This window comes from Symphodus melops (genome assembly GCF_947650265.1).
Source record: "Symphodus melops genome assembly, chromosome: 12".
NCBI lineage: Eukaryota > Metazoa > Chordata > Actinopteri > Labriformes > Labridae > Symphodus > Symphodus melops.
The window spans coordinates 11,823,700-11,843,275 of NC_136702.1; the positions used below are offsets into that span (position 1 = coordinate 11,823,700).

At 40.0% G+C, this 19,576-nt stretch overlaps 2 protein-coding genes across 8 annotated transcripts in view; one reads left to right on the plus strand and one right to left on the minus strand.

Annotated features, from left to right (window-relative positions):
- Positions 1-19,576, minus strand: part of LOC306832630 (uncharacterized protein) — a 139,782-nt gene that overhangs the window by 48,109 nt on the left and 72,097 nt on the right. For 3 of the 6 annotated variants that reach the window (XR_013780252.1, XR_013780253.1, XR_013780254.1), the window contains 2 exons: positions 18,857-18,924; positions 5,085-6,136 (listed from right to left, as the gene is read on the minus strand). Coding sequence is in view for 1 of the 6 variants with exons in the window: in XM_079357453.1 (XP_079213579.1) it covers positions 101-225; positions 18,857-18,924 (193 nt within the window). In the remaining 5 variants the exon portion in view is untranslated. Of the gene's footprint in view, positions 1-100; positions 226-2,592; positions 2,693-3,574; positions 3,802-4,970; positions 5,061-5,084; positions 6,137-16,571; positions 16,947-18,856; positions 18,925-19,576 lie in introns of those variants that run through there. The other 3 variants (XM_079357454.1, XM_079357453.1, XR_013780255.1) reach the window with 3 other exon arrangements.
- Positions 8,742-15,916, plus strand: nr4a2a (nuclear receptor subfamily 4, group A, member 2a). Of its 2 annotated transcripts, XM_079357451.1 has the most exons (8): positions 8,742-9,243; positions 9,684-9,784; positions 9,985-10,847; positions 11,299-11,428; positions 11,605-11,768; positions 12,142-12,344; positions 12,511-12,689; positions 12,804-15,916. In XM_079357451.1, exons 3-8 carry the CDS (start codon positions 9,987-9,989, stop codon positions 13,058-13,060), a joined length of 1,794 nt encoding a protein of 597 aa, XP_079213577.1. In that variant the 5' UTR covers positions 8,742-9,243; positions 9,684-9,784; positions 9,985-9,986; the 3' UTR covers positions 13,061-15,916. The 2 variants fall into 2 exon arrangements, with proteins under 2 accessions (XP_079213577.1, XP_079213576.1); XM_079357450.1 differs by having other exon boundaries at positions 9,684-10,847.

Below are 19,576 nucleotides of genomic sequence, written 5' to 3' on the forward strand. Positions count from 1 at the left end.
ATGAAAAATGAACACAGGAGGGTAAATAAAGCAATATGACCAGAGGGACCAGGAATTCTGCGGATAAGTGTCAGCTGCGGAGAAAAAATGAAGCATTTACCTGTTTGTAATCCAATTTCATGATGGCTTTGTGTAGATATCGGACTCCTCCGTGAATGAGCTCGCTGCTCCGGCTGCTGGAGCCTGATGAGAAATCGTCTCTCCATACAAGGGCAGTTTTGATATCTGACGATAGGAGCCAAGAAAACACATCAACATTTGGATACTTATTGTCCCAAATCTTTAGAATAGATCCAGACGCTACTCACATATGCACAACTTTCTGCTGTGATATTCATGACGTGAACAATATTGTGGGGCCATACATATTCCATTGGATAAAAACAACGATTAGTTCCAACAGTTTGACGGCATGGCTATATAAAAAGGAACTGCAGTTTTGAGAGTAGAGTTATAGAAACCAAAGCAAACAAAATGAATCTCAAAATCTGTTTTCTTTTGCACATTTTTAGTGTTTCTTTCAGAACATTGTAAACACTGAAACCTTTTTTTTTTTCTTATTCGAAGCTTCTTTGCTGTCCCAGATGACCAGTAAATCCCAGTTTTTGAAAAGAAGAAAGAAAGAATTATAAAAAAAAAAAAAAGGATTAGAAGAAAGAACCATCATTAGACAATACAAGTAAATAAAAGAAAACTTTGTAGATCATTGATTTGGATATGTGATGGTAACAATGAGAGGAGGCACTTCTTCTTTGACACAAGACTAAAGAGTTTTCATTTATTTCTTGGGTGATTAGACTTGACTTGTGAACAATCATCCCATTCTAAACATGGTGCTGCTCCAGACTTCATAGCAGATGCTTGAAGCTCCTTACAGACGAAGCCCCAGAGAGGCAGATTGAAAGCTATGCCATCACAATGGCGGAGAGGTTATGCAACATCAGGAATCAGAACGCTTATTTGTGGTTGCAAGCAGGGGCTGAGAGGAAAAAGATTATTTTATTAGCCCAAGAAACTTCAAAACATTCCTAAAGCAAGTCATGAGATTTGATTTAGTCGTATTTTGGCATGAAAACAAGTGAAGTAAATTAATCATTTATCACTGTCAAGTGGCAATGGCACAGTGTGTGGGCTGTTTCTCAACTTTCTGATTTCTTATTCTTTAACAGGCCATGTACTAAAGCCCATTTAGCTGGAGACCCCTGGCTCATGTGAAGTAAATAAATATACAGTATGCTCATATTTTAGATTTCATAACCTGTACAACAATTTGGTCAACAGAGCTTGTTTTAAATGGGCTTTAACCTGAGCCCATTTAACCTCAGTCAAACAGTGTAGTCATTCTGGCATGTATTGGGGACTTCTTTGGGCAGTGGAAAAATACACATGTAGCGCTACATTGCGTGTTACCACGGTCAAAACAACTCTACCAATCTTTGAAGTAATAAAGGAACATGTTAACTGTTCCTAAGATGGGGCCAGTTGATGACCTTTTTTAATTTAAAGTCGATGAAATGTCATCACATTGGAAACTTATTTGGATGTACATTCTTAGCTTTTCATAGGAATTGCAGAAAATAAAAATAAAAATATAACGTGAGTAATCTTTGAAGAGGTTGTAGATAATTTTTGCATTGATATCTTTTCACAATCTTTAAAACTATTTGGGGGGAAAAAGCAATATTTCAACCCACAACCACGATTATTAAAAGCAAAAGAATGTCTGCCAGTTATCCAAGATACAAATGGTGGCCTCAAACTAAACACCTTACTTCCTGGTTAAGCTCCATCTTTGTTTTTCAAACCAGAGGACAAAAGCCGCTTCCTCCCAATGAGAGCAGGAGTCAGTGACTCCTGAACCAATCAAACTCCTGCGAGACCTTTAGAGGTCCACCATCTGAGCTCCTCTGGTTTCACCTGTTCAGTTCCCCCCACATGTGATACACAAGCTCATAGCATCCATGCAAAATAAAGAAAAGCAGCCATCCATTTCATTTTCATGTGACTCCAGGGGACAGTGCACATTAATAAATGTGTTTCATTACTATGCATATGTCTTTACATTCCTCATGATGGATCTAGGAATAAAGAAGCCATGTATTTTGTGTGACAAAGCTGTCAGACATCATCAAGCAATAAAAAACAATACATCACATGCTTATTTATATTCCACTCCAAATAACATTTCAAAATAGTGTCTTTTTAGATTAATCACAAGATCTGCATGTGGCACACACAGGCTGCGCTGACACACGGTAACAAGCAAACTTGACTAATTGCATGACAGGCACTTAGTAAAGAAGATGATGGTACAGGATCATCTAAAATAAGCAAAACAGAAACAAGACAAATGACATACTCCAGTCCATTGTTATTGTTAGACACACACATTACAGAGGATCCTTACAATTACCATATGTTCAAGAAGAGTAACAGTGAACAGGATGCACAGATCTTAGATTATGTCTCTCAGTAGCTCCTTATATCCCAATTACAGTCTGGAAATAATTTAGTTTGATCAAACGTAATCCTTTTCATCATTTAAATAAGATTAGGTTCAAATGTAATCACACTAAGCTTTGAGAATCTCACCTGTGTTTTTTGGTTTTCTGTCAGCAGTATTTAGGATATAATGTCCAAGCTTCCAATAACATCGGCAGAAGGTCTGCAGCCTTGAAGAACCTCATGTTGTCTGTAATGCACAAGTACTGTACAGGTCAGCTGGTGATCAAAAAGGAGCAAAAATCACAATAAGGAGAGCAAAAAAACCCCCCCCCAAAATGTTTCCTTTGTTATCCCATTGTTTTTAGACTGAAAAATATAAAAATAAATAATAAAAATAAAAGAAACGAGGTGAAAAATGACTAAGTTGTATTCCTTGCTAACTTGAGTATTTACATTTTGTTTTCCTTTATACTGTTTACCATTGCAATTCACATTTGACATACGATTTATATGATCATTTGTTGCTGCTTCCTATTGAAAACGAGTCAACAGTTCTTAAATGTAATGCATTGTTGAAGATTAAACGAGTGGTTGTAAACTTTTTTTTATTATAAGTGAACTATTACATCTAAACACAGGCATACTGGAGCTTCTAGTCTTTTTCAGATGTGGAGGCTGTTTACATTTGTACTGTAGATATTCCCTCCGAAATAAAAAGGGACTGTTTGAGGTAGAGACTTATCGTGTATCAGAGGATGTTTTCCTCATCAATAATTTATCTCAGGACCCATCAGACCGATGTTGTGGCCATTTGGAGGGTCCAGAATCATAGGTTAGAAACCACTTAATAAAACGTTATAAATCAGATTAAACTTGGCCCATCTTTAGCAGCTACAGCAGTAAAAGTTTAAACTGACAGTTCTGTTTGTTAGAGTAAAATAGAGTTTAGTGTAACCAAGATAATAAAGCAGATATTTTAGTTCTTTAACTTAAGCAGGATTTTGTATAAACAGTATTAGCTTGTCGGGACATTTATAATGTTTAACATATTGTTTCTTCTAATGAAGGACCAATATTGATAATTCTACAGCATTAAATTTTTTATAAGTGCTGTACCTATGAAACTCACAATGTTGCGTAAGTTCCCATCCCAGAACGGCAACTTTTATTCTCGTCTTTGTGCAGGTCCTCCTCCTTTCACCACAGTCTGAACAGAAGCCACGAGCAGAAATACATCCTCCCATCCAGCTACTTAGAAGAGAAAGCCTTACAGCTTAGGCAAAGCTTTATCCAATTCCCTCAGCATTCATTGTGGGACACTTTAGTAGGGCTGAAATGGAGTCACAACAACCTCCACTGCAGAGAGAGATCAGCAAGTACGCTCACTATCAGACACTTTGTTTCTGTACAAGCCTGCAAAATCTAATCGCACTTCAAACAGCTTCAATAGGAGATAAAGTTTGTGTTGCGTCATAAGAGAGAACATCGTGATTATGTCTTCTACACATTAGCAGAACAGCCAAAGCCATGGTGTGTAAGAGTCCTGAGGGCCTTCATTTATAACTATTACAAAAAGATTCACGTTAAACTATATATGAATCCCTCCCATCCTTTTATAATTCACATCTATTATTAATCAAAGAACCTGACAAAAAAACTAATGGTTTGTCTGATTTTCACTGGGGCACAATCCAGCCAGAAATTGATTGTGGCACCAGGGACACCTGCAGCTTCGGAATACATTTCCACTTTCAGGAGGAGCAAGAAGAAAAAAGAAACAGCACCAAGAGGAAATATTGCCCCACCACATGAATATGCAGGGGCTTGATACCAGCAGTGTCATTACTAATGTTGCTGCCAATTACAGAGCATGTCATGACACTGTGATTCATGAATATTCATCACTGACTGATATAGACAGTCGCAGTGTGCAGAGGCCTCTATTCCCATTTTACTGTCTCATTGTGAATGGTGAACAGGTACCTCCATCATGCCATGCAGGCGCCTTCCAGCTGCAAGACAAGCTGTTCCATAAGGCATTGCTAGTTAACAGTGTGTTATATAAAGGTGTATAAAAGTGATGAAGTGCTCCCTGGCTCTAAAGAGCAAGCATTAAAGCATATTAAGTAGACATTTAAGCTTGTAAAGAGGGAATCCAGAAATGGGAAGGAGACACCAAGTAACGGGATGCCTTCAGGGTCGGGATGTTCAATTGTCAGAAAGTTTGATACCTGCTGGTGCTCAGGAATGAAACGAGGGTTTGTGAGAGAAACCAGGACATTTTGCTAACAAGCTTCAATTTAAGGAACGTAGAACAACTTCCTCTTGGTTTTAATACAGGTAAGACTCATATACCTTTAGTGGATGCTCAAAAATCTAAAAGAATTTCTATGATTGTTGACCTGATTTTGCAGCCACTTTCAGTGCAAGTTGGGATGTTTTGAGGTGTTTTTTGTGTGTTATACAACACACACATCACCAGTGTGCGGGTGGGATAAATGCCCCAGTAAAAAACATATACTCACATTCGGTTGGTGAAAAGTTTCGAATGCAGCCTCTGATTGGTCAGCGGACTGAGCACAATGCACCAGGAAGAGGATAAGTGGAGCTGTTTCCTTTATACATAAATAATCAAAAAAAGAACATTTGCTGGTTCCAAGAAATGTAAAGTTCCACACATTGGTAAATTGCATAGCACTTTTCTCATCTTTAGACGTCTCAAAGGGCTTTTAGACTACATGCCACATTCACATACTGATGGCGCATTAAGGGAACACCAGTACCCATTACATTCACACACCACTGGCGTAGTGATAAGGAGCAATTCAGAGTTCAGTGTCTTGCAAATGGAGACATGTTTGCAGGAGCTGGGGATTGAACCCCTAATATCCTAACTACTAACTCTACCGCTGAGCCACAGCTGCCACATATCTACCCTCTACACATCAGAAAGAAGAATTTCATATACAAATATTCTTCTCGACATCATATGATGAACTGATTTATCCATATTTATCATACTGTAATGTCTATTACGCAAACTGTAATATAGTGTTGTTAAGGATAAGGATAAACTCTATTGATCCCCCAATGGGGACATTTAGTTTTTACAGCAGCTCAAACAAGGAAACAGAAAATATAAGCATGTTTACATTACTAAAATAAAGTAAGAAAAAAATACACTAGAATTAAATAATACTACTCTTACTTTTACTTGTGGAAAGACAGATCAGATCAGATTAAAAACACACAGTAAGCAGTCTGTAAGAATCTTTTAACAATTGATCATATAAGAGTTTGTCCTGATATGTATGTAAACCTTTGTAAATACATTTCTGCAATGTGGAGTAACACATATTTCACATGGATACAGCATGGTATCTTGTGTGGGAATGTAAAGTCCCTGAAAATTAAAAACTCAAAATCACAATCTCAACAATTCAGAACAAACAAAGAAAAAAATCTCAGCTAATGAGGGTGGATGATAGTGGTGCTGATAGGAGCCCTAAACAGAAGGACTCCTAACACAACTGTTTTCGTGAATGAGGAGCCTGCTCTTCCTCTGGGTTGACCCTTCGGAAAGTGGACAGCCTCTGGTCCTCCTGTATCTTGAGTATCATGTGACCTTTACATGATCACAGAGTCTTATCCGAGAAGAAGGAACATTTCCAGAAGGTTTCTGGAATTTTACCTGCAGAGAAATTAAAAAATAGTCTGAGACTATGAGAGTCTGTGAACCAATGAAAAAGATGCCTCTTTTTCTCACACACACACACATGCACTCACACACACACACAGACACACACACACACACACAAGGTTACACGCCTACAAGCTAAAAATTGGTAATGTCAGTTGACATTTCTTCAAACAAAGTTAAAAATACAATCTCAGGAAATAACTTCTCTGTGATTAAAACCAACTCCTCACTTTCAAATGACTGTCAATTAATTGTGCATATAAATGGGAAGTTAATGATTCTTCAGTAAAACGGCCAATTAAACTGCTAATTGTGTTTTCATTCCAAATTCTAAATGGTAAGTGGATAACAGAAACACGGTGTGACCATGCAGCATACAGCCGTGCATGTTTTTTAGACAAACAGAGTTTTTTATGCTGAGGCGTGTCATATATACTATATGTAAACATCCACACCCTGGTCAGATGATCTCCAAACACACAGGATGGTTTTATACAAAAATACAAGCCTCCTGTACACTAAGTCAGCTAAAGGAGGCGGTAAAGATTTCTACAACTTCTAGTACAGAATAACTTTTATTAAATTAATTTACTTTTGGCTATTCACAGGGCATTGAGGGAAATTAGTAAATGCTGCCATATGTAACTATGTGGGTGTGACCACACAGCCTTAATAGGGTTGGCTTAATTAAAAGGTTAATTGGAAGAACCAGGAGCTGCTGGATGGCTGGTGAACAATAGTGTCCTCTAGAGGTGAGTGTAACCATGATTTAGTTTTCTCTCCTCTCTGTCCTTGTTTGCACTGAGCACAGGCCATGCAGTGAAAATGCTGCTCTGAGACTGAAGGATGCTCTGTGTCTGATAATAACACACGAAGCTGCATGCGGACATCTCTTGATACATCTTGGTGCACCCTATTTTTGCATGCTCTCTGCTCACATTTTGGCTTGCAGTCCAGACAAAAATGCATCAAGGAAAAAAAAAAAAAGTCAGGACAACTATGATTGGCTACAAGGTGCTTGTGTAAGATTACGCTGAGATCAGTTATTCCATCGCTGCAGAACAATAAGGCCCAGAGATTATTTTGGCCACTGCGTCGACGAGAGCGTATTTCTGCGTCACTCTCCATTCTTGCCTGCTCCTATCACGTTTCCCTCTCTGGGGACTAAATTGGTTCCCTTATGACAACTGGCTACCGGCCCACTAATTACAGCCCCCCCCCCCCCCCCCCCCAACACACACACACACACACTGTAGTAGCTCTATGAATAGGAAGCCCCCCCCGTAAACCCCACCCCATGCATGAGGTCTAAATTTGGAACACAATTGAAATACAGAATTCCTGTAAGAAGATAACAAAGGATAATATTGAGCCTCGCTTCATTAGACCTTTTTCATGCTAGTGTAGTGAGTCTGGCATAGGAACCTTATTGTGACATAACTGTGCCAAGATGTGCCAGTTTACACTCATCTGTTTATTATGGCACACTATGATGCAATAAATGATCCTGGTAAGAATGGATGTAATAAGACTTTATGTTGGCCTTCTGCTGCTGAGAAGTTTTCTTTTATTGTATTTTGTAATACATAATTAGAATCCGAATCAGGTTCATTGGCCAGGTATGTTTAACAAGGAATTTAACTTCAGTAGACTGTGTTCTCTCTGTACAGTGTAAACATTAAATAATAACAATTAGCTAAAAATATAAACAGGTAATTAAAGACTAGTACAAGGCTAAATAAGATAATAGTGCTGTGGTGAGTAGTGCAAAAGGATGATGAAGTAAACAAGAGGTAGTTATCTTTTACAGTATTTACATAATAGTGTGCATGGATGATTATTTAAATTAAATCATAAATGTACATTCACAGTGACTGTTTTGTTCCAGGGTTATTTCACAGCAGCAGGTCTGACACTCTTTGACTGTTTAGCATTCATCAGAGTGACAGCCTGGAGGAAGAAACTGTTCTTATGACGGGTTGTTTTAGCGTACAGTGATCTGTAACACCTGCCGGAGGGGAGGAGTTTGAAGAGTTTGTGTCCAGGGTGTGAGGGGTCTGCAGTGATGCTACCTGCCCGTTTTCTGACCCTGGACTGGTATAATTCCTGGATTTTGGGGGGGGGGGGGGGGGGGCGGCTGACACCTCTCATCTTTTCTGCAGTCCTGATTTTTCTGATTGATTCTGTGTCTGTCCAGTTTGGTTGCAGATCCAAACCAGACAGTGATGGAGGTGCACAGAACAGACTGAATGATGGAGAACATGATCAGCAGCTCCTGGGGCAGGTTGAACTTCCTCAGCTGACGCAGGAAGTACATCCTCTGCTGTGCCTTCTTTCTGATTGCATCCATGTGAGAGGTCCACTTCAGGTCCCGTGAGACAGCGGATCCCAGGAAACTGAACAAGTCCACAGTAGACACTATGGCTAGGAGAGAGCTCAGTACTGTGGCAACCATCCATGGCGCCTTCTTGGCACCGAGGAATTCATAATTGATATTGATTTGTTTGAATATGTACAATAAAATGAAGGTTTAAATTATTACAAATATATTATTATTATTATTATTATTATTATTATTACATTATATTCACTCTGTTCATCTGAGATAAATAGACCTAGGAGTTGGGTTAATATCAGCCCAAAACATGTGTGACTTAAGCCCCCTGCAAACACAAAGGTGTGTGAAGTGAACACATAGGGTTTACCCTCCACTACATTTCTGCTATTGTCCATGTGGGAAGCAACATAGAACACATACCACAAGACAAACATACTCTCCAGAAGAATTGGGGCTTGAGAAAGTTCCCCAGCGGATTGGTCGGTGACGGTGTCGACGCCGATTACGTCACGCTGTGAAACACGTGGGGCACGGTATCCAGAGCTCACATAAACAAAGCCACATTGGCCAGACTGGGTTAGTCGAAGCTAGTGTCGCTGTCAGTGCGCGGAGTCACACGGTTTGCCTGCTCAGCTGCCCGCCCGCCTGTCTGGTATTGTTGGGTACCAACGCTCATGATTTGGAGCTTTTACACAAATTGATGAATCCCCCCTGCATGCTTATCGCATGGATTGAAAGCCACGATCCGGATGTGAAAGAGGTAAGATTCACTCATCTCTTTCTTTATGATTTAATTCGTTTCTGCGCTTTATTTGCACAGCATTCCACGGGACTGTAAATGTCTTTTTCTTAGTATTTTCTCACTGTTCAACTAACTTTCTGTATATCTGGATTTGACTGGACAGATATTTGGCTGTTTCTTTTATTTAACGTTTTTTTCTTTAACGCAGTTGCTACTAACGTTAAGTGCGTTAAGTTTGTCAGTTACTCAACTCAACACTATATTAGATCAGAATAAAAGATGCATTCTCTGCTTTTATCTGTAGCCATTCAACATTTGAGGAGATTTTCCAAAACGCCTTGCGTAATAAGTAATTTGACAGCAGTTGCGTGGGTTAAATCAGACTTTATCTTGATCATTGGGCCAAGTCTTGTTTTCTTTTATGATATAGTAAATATGAAAGTGATGTGTTTTATCAGGGGAAGAACCAGAACAGATCCGCTTTCTTGAATCCTGACAGCCATACATCTCCTGACATACCCATTTCAAGTGCCACCGAAAACCTGTCAGAAGACTTGAGGTATGATGGAAAAAGATTTGCAATAAAAACACACGTTATGTCTGCGTATTTGTTGTAAAAAAAAAAATACTCCTTACTACAAAGCACGATGATGTTTTAAATCTAGAAGGAAAAAATATATTTATCAACTCAAAAACTGTGAAACTTTTCGGGACATTTGTGAGATCTTTTTCTGATGTGTTTTCCCCGCTTGATTTCAGCCATGCCCTGCGTCCAGGCTCAGTATGGATCATCACCTCAAGGAGCGAGTCCTGCCTCCCAAAGCTACAGCTACCACACCGCCGGAGAATACAGCTGCGACTTCTTAACACCCGAGTTTGTGAAGTTTAGCATGGACTTGACCAATACTGAGATCACAGCCACTACTTCTCTGCCGAGTTTCAGTACATTCATGGACAACTATAACACCAGTTACGACGTCAAACCGCCCTGTCTGTATCAAATGCCGCACTCTGGAGAACAGTCCTCTATCAAGGTGGAGGACGTCCAGATGCACAGCTACCATCAGCAGGGCCACCTGCCGCATCAATCAGAAGAGATGTTGGCCCACTCGGGGCCTATGTACTTCAAACCGTCCTCTCCGCACGCGCCGAGCACGCCAAACTTCCAGGTTCAGCCTAATCACATGTGGGAGGACCCGGGATCGCTCCACAGTTTCCACCAGAACTATGTCACTTCTCACATGATAGACCAGCGCAAGAATCCAGTGTCGAGGCTTTCGCTCTTCTCCTTCAAGCAGTCCCCGCCTGGCACGCCCGTTTCCAGCTGTCAGATGCGCTTTGACGGGCCGCTGCACGTCATGAACCACGACAACCCCGGCGTGCACCGCGGCCTGGACGGTCAGAGTTTTGCGGTGCCGAGCGCCATCCGGAAACAGGCGGGTCTGGCCTTCCCGCACTCTCTGCAGCTCGGCCACGGGCACCAGCTGGTGGACAGCCAAGTGCCATCGCCCCCGTCCCGAGGATCTCCGTCAAACGAGGGTCTGTGCGCGGTGTGTGGGGACAACGCAGCCTGCCAGCATTATGGAGTGAGGACCTGCGAGGGCTGCAAAGGATTTTTCAAGGTGGGATGAAGTGACAGCGAGCATGAATCGGTGTCACTGTATTTACTTCTAAGATATTTTGATAGACACATTTTTTTTTTACAGCGCGTGCGAGTTTTAAGACTGTTTCATTACTTGAAAAATAAATTGTCATCCAATCGGATTTGCAATGCAGAGGCTGCACTAAAACCGTTAAGTACGTGCGCGCCTACAATAACTTTATATGATAGTCTTGTAGTTCATCTCAAAGGAACAGGAAAAATATGAAAGAGCACGAGCGTGTATTTGCAGACTGTCTATTCCCTCTTGCTGTTTCTTGCACTCAAACAGGACATGAGAGATATATCGTTTATCATCTTTTTCTTTTGTATGTGAATGATCTGTTTAATGTCAGTGTTATGCATGTTATGCAGCCTTGGCAATAGGCCTATACCAACTGACATTATGCTTTTCTCTTTTTTCCCCCATGCAGCGCACTGTTCAGAAAAATGCCAAATACGTGTGTTTAGCGAATAAAAACTGTCCTGTTGACAAACGCCGAAGAAACCGGTGCCAGTTCTGTCGCTTCCAAAAGTGTATTGTCGTCGGAATGGTGAGAGAAGGTACGTGTAGGCCATGCCTTAATTTATTTTGTAACATAACTTTACATTTCCTTTGTAATCAAGTCCGTCAAACAGTGTTTGATTGTTAGTTTAAACTTATTTTAAGTAGGTCTATTTACGCACAACAGCACAATTGTTTTAATTAATTATATGTCGTATTTTTTTTCTCAATGCAGTGGTCCGGACAGATAATCTTAAAGGTCGGAGAGGACGGCTGCCATCTAAACCCAAAAGTCCCCAGGAGCCATCCCCTCCCTCGCCGCCGGTGAGCCTCATAAGCGCGCTTGTCAGGGCTCACGTGGACTCCAACCCCTCCATGTCTGCTTTGGACTACTCCAGAGTAAGTAAAGAACCTCTTTATAAGAAATATAAGACGCACAAAAAGCAATTAAAAAGAAGAATGGTTTGAAGTGAGAGGGGAAAAGAATGAAGAATAAGATTGACGGCCTTTTTTTAATATAGTCTTGCATTTAGGTAACAATTTACTGCCTGGAAAGTTTGCTCTAACACATCGCTAGATACCCAACTTTGTCTGGCTTTTAATATGGCATATTTTTCCTAAGTAAATTGCGTTGAAATAGAGGAGTTAATAAAAAGAAGACATGAATTTAATAGTAGAAAAGCGCTCTCCCTCTTTGAAATGGCCATTTGCAATTTCACGGATTATATATTTTAAAGGACCTCATTAAGGCTCTGTTTAAATTAAATTCCAGTTCCAGGCTAACCCTGACTACCAAATGACTGGAGACAACACTCAGCACATCCAGCAGTTCTACGATCTCCTGACGGGCTCCATGGAGATCATCCGGGGCTGGGCGGAGAAGATCCCCAGCTTCTCTGATCTACCGAAACAAGATCAAGATCTCCTCTTTGAATCCGCCTTCCTGGAACTTTTCGTTCTGCGACTGGCATACAGGTGAGCTGCGTAATTATTAAACCAAACAATCGGAGCTTTATATAATAATCAGCTCCTCCTTCAAGCTTCGTTGCTTTGGGTTTTATTAGCTGCCTTATAATAAGAACGCTCTTAAATCCCCATTTATTGCCGTGCGTAATTAACGGCGTTTTCTTTTTAATTGCAGGTCCAACCCGGTGGAAGGCAAACTTATTTTTTGTAATGGAGTGGTGTTACACAGGCTACAGTGCGTCCGTGGATTTGGAGAGTGGGTGGATGCCATCGTGGAGTTTTCTTCCAACTTGCAGAGCATGAACATAGACATATCAGCTTTCTCCTGCATTGCAGCTCTGGCTATGGTAACAGGTGCGTAAAAGCCTCTGCCAAGTGTCCTCTGTAAAATTACTCATGCGTTAAAAAAGAAGAAGAAAAAAGGCCAGGCATTTGTAATAATTTCGGTGTCTTTTCTTTATGTTTCAGAGCGACACGGGCTCAAGGAACCCAAGAGAGTCGAGGACCTCCAAAACAAGATAGTCAACTGCCTCAAAGATCAAGTGACATTCAATGGCGGTGGATTGAATCGTCCCAACTACTTGTCAAAACTCTTGGGAAAGCTCCCTGAACTGCGCACGCTATGTACCCAAGGTCTGCAGCGTATCTTTTACCTTAAACTAGAAGATCTAGTCCCTCCGCCAGCAATAATTGACAAACTTTTCCTCGACACCCTGCCTTTCTGAGTCCGACACGCTGGAAAGACCTCAAGAACTTCCAACAGACTGTTTGAGTCAGAATTTGTAATATTATTTCGGAGTATCTGCAAGACACGTATAGGCACACAGTACAGCATATGAGTAAAGACTCATTTTAAAAAAGAATACCGAGAAGAAGAGGCAGAAAGTTGAAGAAATGTTGGCCTTTTTTTAATCCCTTGAAATAGTTTCCTGGAGTGACAAACAAGTGAATAATCCCGGGGGATTTCTCCGCAAATTATTAACAAACGTAATCCGGTTTTGCAATCCCTACCTGTTTATTTCACATCAGCTCCCCTGATTCAGCATCCTCAGCTGTAATATATCCCATTATATATAAGAACACGCGCGCACACACACAGTGTATATTACGATAGATTATGTGATGCCTCTGCCAATGCATCGGTTTATAACTCGTGTACAAAGTTTGTTACAATGAAAAGATTGAATTCTCTTTTCTTTCCTGACTCGTGCCTATGTGTTTCTGACAGGATCCCAAACAGTATCCAGAAAAGACAACGCATGTTCTAGTTTCTTTTTTTTTTTTTTTTTTTTAATTTCTTTCAGTTTCATTTTCTTTTATAGGCACTTGCTGAGGTGATGTCTATATATAATATATACCGGACACTATGTAGTCTGCTAGATTTGATACAGATTCGTAGTTATGGCACTCCTTTTATGTATGACGCATATGTGGAAAATATCTCATGTGTATAGAAAAATGAGGGACCCATGGTGTTTGTAAAACTGTCAGACATTCCTTGTTTGTATGTGCTGTAAGTATTGTTGCTGTTGAATATAAACGTTTCTATATATTTATTATTTCTATTGCCAAGAGCTACACTAAGCATGGTGCAATTTAAAACGATTTCAAACCCATCCAAGTTCATGCTGAGCACGTTGTCTATGTTTTTATGTCTTAGAAACGCCGTAGTTTTGATTTAACACGTTTTGGAAAAATTGGATAAAGTCCATCTTATTTAAAGAGGTTCATGAGAGTGTGATGTAGGCCCACATTCTGACATCATGATGTACTTACAACTTCTGTAACGCATTTGGTGCCCGATTCAAAAACTTTAGAGAGAAAGAAATATTTAATGTTTACAAATAAAACTTTTAAATCAATTCTTTGCTAAATAATTTCTCTGAAATTGGTTCTTTTTTGTTTTGAAATGCAGACCTGGCTCAGCGGAAAGAGATTCTTAGAAAAATATCATTTTGGAGTTCAAACTTTCCCACAATTCCAAAAAAAAAAAAAAAAAAGTGTTGAGACAAAGCGCGCGCAGAAAATAATGAAAGAAGTTAGAAGATATTTATTAAACACAACTGTAATGAACTTTAAAGGATTTATTAAGAACTTCAGGCCTACTCATGTAATAAGTTTCAACTATGTCCCTTTATTTGACAATTTAATCGTTTATGGCCTTTTTGCGTATTTCGCTCTTACCCAAACAGTTTTATACTCGTATTCTTTTGGGAAATATTCAATACATCATACGTGAATACTTTAGTTATATTTGAATACCTGGGGAAAATATATTTATGAAGACATCCCATACTGTTAGAAGCTCTTCATTTGTTGCGTCTATTTGCATTCGACAAAGTAAAAGGTGTCAGATTGAATAAACTGAAAACCCTATTTATATTCACTTGTAAATTAAAAAAAAAAAGATAATTTGAGCGAACAATTTTCAAAAAAAGGAGTAACGGATTTCAAAGTTCAGTTGAAACCCCATTAGTCTTTTTGGTGGTGCGGCTGTTGGTGTAAAGGAAGTTTGGGTTACCTTTCTTAGTCGAAAGCCTTCAATTGTGTTTTCAACCTTCATGTCATTTCAATTTGTAAATGACAATTTGTGCGATGCTTAAAAGGATTACCTTTCCTTCCTCAAACGCAGACTTTAACATGTGTTACACAGCCGACTGGTCAGACCAGAACCGAAATGTTTAGTTTCCCAAAGAATAAAAGTCTGACAAACTACATTCAGAAGTTATAAAAAAGAAAAACACGTATTTGATAAGTTAAAAGAAATTTTTTTTGGGTGCGCACACATGGCTGACTTGTAATATGAGTCACAGCGCTGCACCTCCCTGTGTTATATAAACTAAAAAAGATACCCCGATAACAGACATGTATATTAATCTCATTTAAAAAAAAAAAAAAAAAATCATAATTGTTTAATAATAATCGTCAACCTTACACACCGCCCCTGGAGAGTCCGGATCTTCTTAATTACCACAGGTAAAAACTCCGCCTGTTTATCCTTTAATCCTGTTCACGCGCTCCCCTCAAACAAATATAAGCTGAACACTTTGGTGTGTATTCATAGAAAATAAAACCAAGCGGCAGTGATTGGCCTGTGCGCTGTCACAAAGCCTTCCCGTTAGTCTGTCAGAGCAGAGAAGTGACGCTAGGCTCTGAGGCATGTCTGCGACTTATCCTCCCTGATTCCACATTTATCACAAGATCGAGACGAAGGGAACAGCTTATTTTGAGAGATATTAGCAGCAGGCAATAAATTGTCTAAATAATTAGATCGTCAGTGTAAAGTGCTAATTCCAAGGCAAATTGGGATTAGATTCAGAACCAGTTTGCTGACATTTAGCAGATCTGCTGAAAGGGTGCATTACAATGTCACAAGTTCTCTCTATTGACTCAAAGTACAGTTAGGCTTTAAACATGTCTATCTCAGCACAATAAAACATGACACAAACAGCTAATACTTCTGTCAGTGTTTGTGTATGATTATATATGCTGGAGGACTCACAGTCGAGATTCATTAGCAGCATATGACTTAATTTCCTCCCCACACTTGGAGTCAGTGGAGGGAAAGATGTGTCCGTGTTAGCACAAGACGAGATGTCTAGTTGTTCTGCCATGTTTTTAGCTTTTCCACAGAGGACAACAAACCAAAGTCATGCAAGCAAAGGTGGCTATCTAACATGACCGGAAAATGTTGTGGCTGCAGTTAAATGCTTATGAAATGTTTAATTTTTACAGTATTGGATGCCACATAGAAGTTGAATTATGTTTCATCCACAGCTGCACTTTTAACACTTTCTCATGTGCGGTTTGAAAGGTTCACGAGTGACACATCCGGAGTTTCAGCATCTCCGTTGCTACAGTGTGCCCGTATTTCTTTTAACTCAATAATCTGTAACTTTTTTTTTTTTTTTTTTTAACCTAAACACTCTCATGTTATCATTGTAAGCTGTGACTAGGGTCCCGTCAGGAGGTCTAATGTTTGATTACATGTTAGGAGGTTGAGATAAGCTCATATCTTTGCCTCATCTGATCCCTGTGGTGGGAGAGCACTTGACTTTTCACCTTTGCACTGCATGAGAATTTAGTAAACTGACATCTGAGGAGAACTCACTGATGCTCAACCTGCGACTAGTCACGTTTCAAATCACAGCAGCAAAGAGGAAGATGTATAAATGAGAACACACAACTACACAGTGCAAAACTAAATTCTTAAACGCATCCCATTTATGATCTGTCTTCTTTCTGTACAGTTTAATAACACAAAATGACATTTACTCCCATGTAGAAAAAAAGAAAGATCTGAATTTGTTCCTGCTGCGAAACTATTTTCATGAGCGGTAGTACATTCTTCGTGGGGTGAAACGGACAGCATCATCCCCAGGAAGCCTGTAAGCAGGTCCTGAAATAGACTCACCTGTTTAGATGACTAAAAGGCCACAAACATTCTTTTTCGTGACTTCAAAACTTTGTCCGATTTTCTTTTTAGCACTTTAGTTTTAGAGGTATGTATTCCATCTGTCTCAGGAGCACTTCTCAATGAATTCTACATTTATTCCTTCGCTCAATACTCCTCACTTCTTCTCAGGTTACGTTTCCCTCCACTCTGTGAGCCTGCAGTAAAACATGTTGATTACACAACTTATGAATCCCACGAGCACTGCCGACTCTACCTCTAAACAAAATGAATGAATAATGAGGGGAATGATGGCCCTTTGGATACGACTGCCCATAGTTATATTACTGTGACTATTTGATTTACCATATTGAAATGCTGATGATTGTCCAATAAATAATGCAAAAAGCTGATTTCCGAGTGGCGAGGCAGGGAAAGAAATCCACCTTGCATATAGATGGAAGCGAGCCAAGTGTGTCGCCCCCCTCTCAGCCTGTGGCCCACGGTGGCTATATCATTCATAGGACTAAACAGACAATCAATTCAGCAGCCATGTATGAAGGATGAAGGGATGCGACAAGCTGTGAATGATGAGGAGCCAAAAATCAAAGGCCTCACTCCTTCTTAGCTCTAATGGCCATTACCAGGCCAGACAGCAGCAGTAAAATGAGGTTAATCATTCGCACAGATCCTCTCAAAGAAGATTGACTGGACTTGATGCCTAGTCAGATCACTCATAAATATTTACTTCATATTAAACAGCTGTGTACGCTCTGTTATCGCACATTGATTTCTGACGGATGCCATCAAATTATTGTTTCAAGTGTGGTCAGTAAAAACCATTACCACAGTGCTTGTACCAAAACTCAATTATGCTAACACAATAAATTAATAATAGAATACAATTGACAGTGTATTATGTTAGGAGGGGAGTTTCTTTGGCGAACTATTGATTTTGTGGGGAAAAAAATAGTATGGTATTAGTAAAATCACAATAAAATCAGCAGAAACACCGAGAGTTTGATGCTACATTGAGTGCTAATAGACAGCTGGCTCTGCTCAAATTAAACAGTTTAAGTCTACGAGCAGCATGTATCTGTATTGAACACACAGGCTCGGTCCTTTGACCTTATTGACAAAATGAAATCGGAAATTTCCTTAATAGAAAGAGTTAATGTTTCCTCGGGCGGACACGTTTCCGATTCAATTAGTTTTAATGAAGCCGGTGCTCAGTGGTCACTGGAGTAGAAAAAACAGGCATAAATGCCTGATGGTAACAGAGGACATATTAAGGAGGAAGGGATCGGACACACAGTGCGTGTTTCTAAGTGGCGAAAAAATGCCTCTATCAGGATGGTAGGAGCCGGTGGCTTTAGGAAGCAGTGAGTTGTATGAGGCTTAAATGATGCATTAGGTCTCTGGGGCGAGGCTGGAGGAGACTGAGGGGTGGACTGTAAAAACACACGGGAGGATCAGAGTCTGGTTATGATGGCATGTTTGGGGTATCACACAGAAGGAAGTTAATTATTTCTTCCTTATTAAAATCACATATTCGTACCAAAGTGGTCTAAATTTAAAATGACTGTATTTTAACATTGATTTTGAATTGTAGAACGGTGACTTTGATTTCTAAGTGTTTCGAAAATGCTTCTCATTAGCTGCTTTCTGCGCTTGTTTCCTTTACACCTTCCACTGTGACAATATGACCGAATGCAGAGCTGCAAACTAACCCACCCTCCTCTCCCTCCCTCTTCTTCCCATCTGATGTCAGTGTGTAAAATGTCAACATGGTCAGATGCACTGGCTTGGTTCCAGCAAGAATATGCCCCTCGTCCTGTGCTATATGGTTTGTGCTGCTGCTCCATGTGAAGTGAAACATATTAAACACACCCATGCACATGTAATCTGCTCATGTCTTTGGGTCAAATCGTGTGCTGGTGTGTGTGTGTGTGTGTGTGTGTGTGTGGTTTTCTATCATATGCCAAGAGTAAGAGGTTCTCAGTCTTTTGCAGAACTGTTTACACTTTGTCTTAGGCTGACATGAAGGCGATGTGATTATTATTGAGTAGCTGCATGGTGCTCTAGAAGCAAAGGTGCTGATATGATCACTTGTATATTTCTCTCTTACCTGATTTCTTGTAGTCGCTTGCCTCTATAATCCGTTCTTAAAAAGGCAGGAAATTTCCACAAATATACCTGAAGAAAGGCGAGAACATCATTATGAGGCATGACATAGAAATAACATAAAAAAATCATTATCTGTTCTTTTTCTTCAAAAATGTGGGTCTATGCAGACATATGGAGGCTTGAACATGACTTTTTATTTTACACTAAGTTAAATGTCGTCGTATTGGAGCCATGAGAAAAGATTTTGCAGCGACAAAGTCCTCCCTTCTGATCATATTAGGATCTGGGGTTAATTCTAAGGAGGATTATAAATGTTTAGAGTTAGCTTTCATGTGTTTTTTCCCCTTCATTTTAACAACACTACCTCATAATTTCCCGCTCTGACTAACAGGAGGTAAAAAAAAAAAAAAAAAAAAAAAAAGTCTGAAATCTCCTCACACTTGTCTTGACTCTACGGGGCATCTTCAGGCCTCCGCACGAGTATGTGTGAGAATTTGTGTGCGCACGAATACACACACTTGCACCCACAGTGACAACACAAATAGATGCATAGTGATGGTTTAACAATTCTCTCTCATCTACGGTGCCAAGGTGCCAGAAGATAGTGGAGTTGTGGATTCTTGAGGGGTCAAGAGGAGAACATGATGCGAGCGTGTGTGTGTGTGTGTGTGTGTGTGTGTGTGTGTGTGTGTGTGTGTGTGTGTGTGTGTGTGTGTGTGTG

Excerpts from the sequence above, each read along its gene's own strand:
- nr4a2a (XM_079357450.1), top strand. The coding sequence starts at position 9,960 with ATGTGTTTTCCCCGCTTGATTTCAGCCATGCCCTGCGTCCAGGCTCAG. Across the intron at positions 11,429-11,604 it reads CGTCGGAATGGTGAGAGAAG|TGGTCCGGACAGATAATCTT; the intron begins GTACGTGTAGGC and ends TTCTCAATGCAG. Across the intron at positions 12,345-12,510 it reads GTTCTGCGACTGGCATACAG|GTCCAACCCGGTGGAAGGCA; the intron begins GTGAGCTGCGTA and ends TTTTAATTGCAG.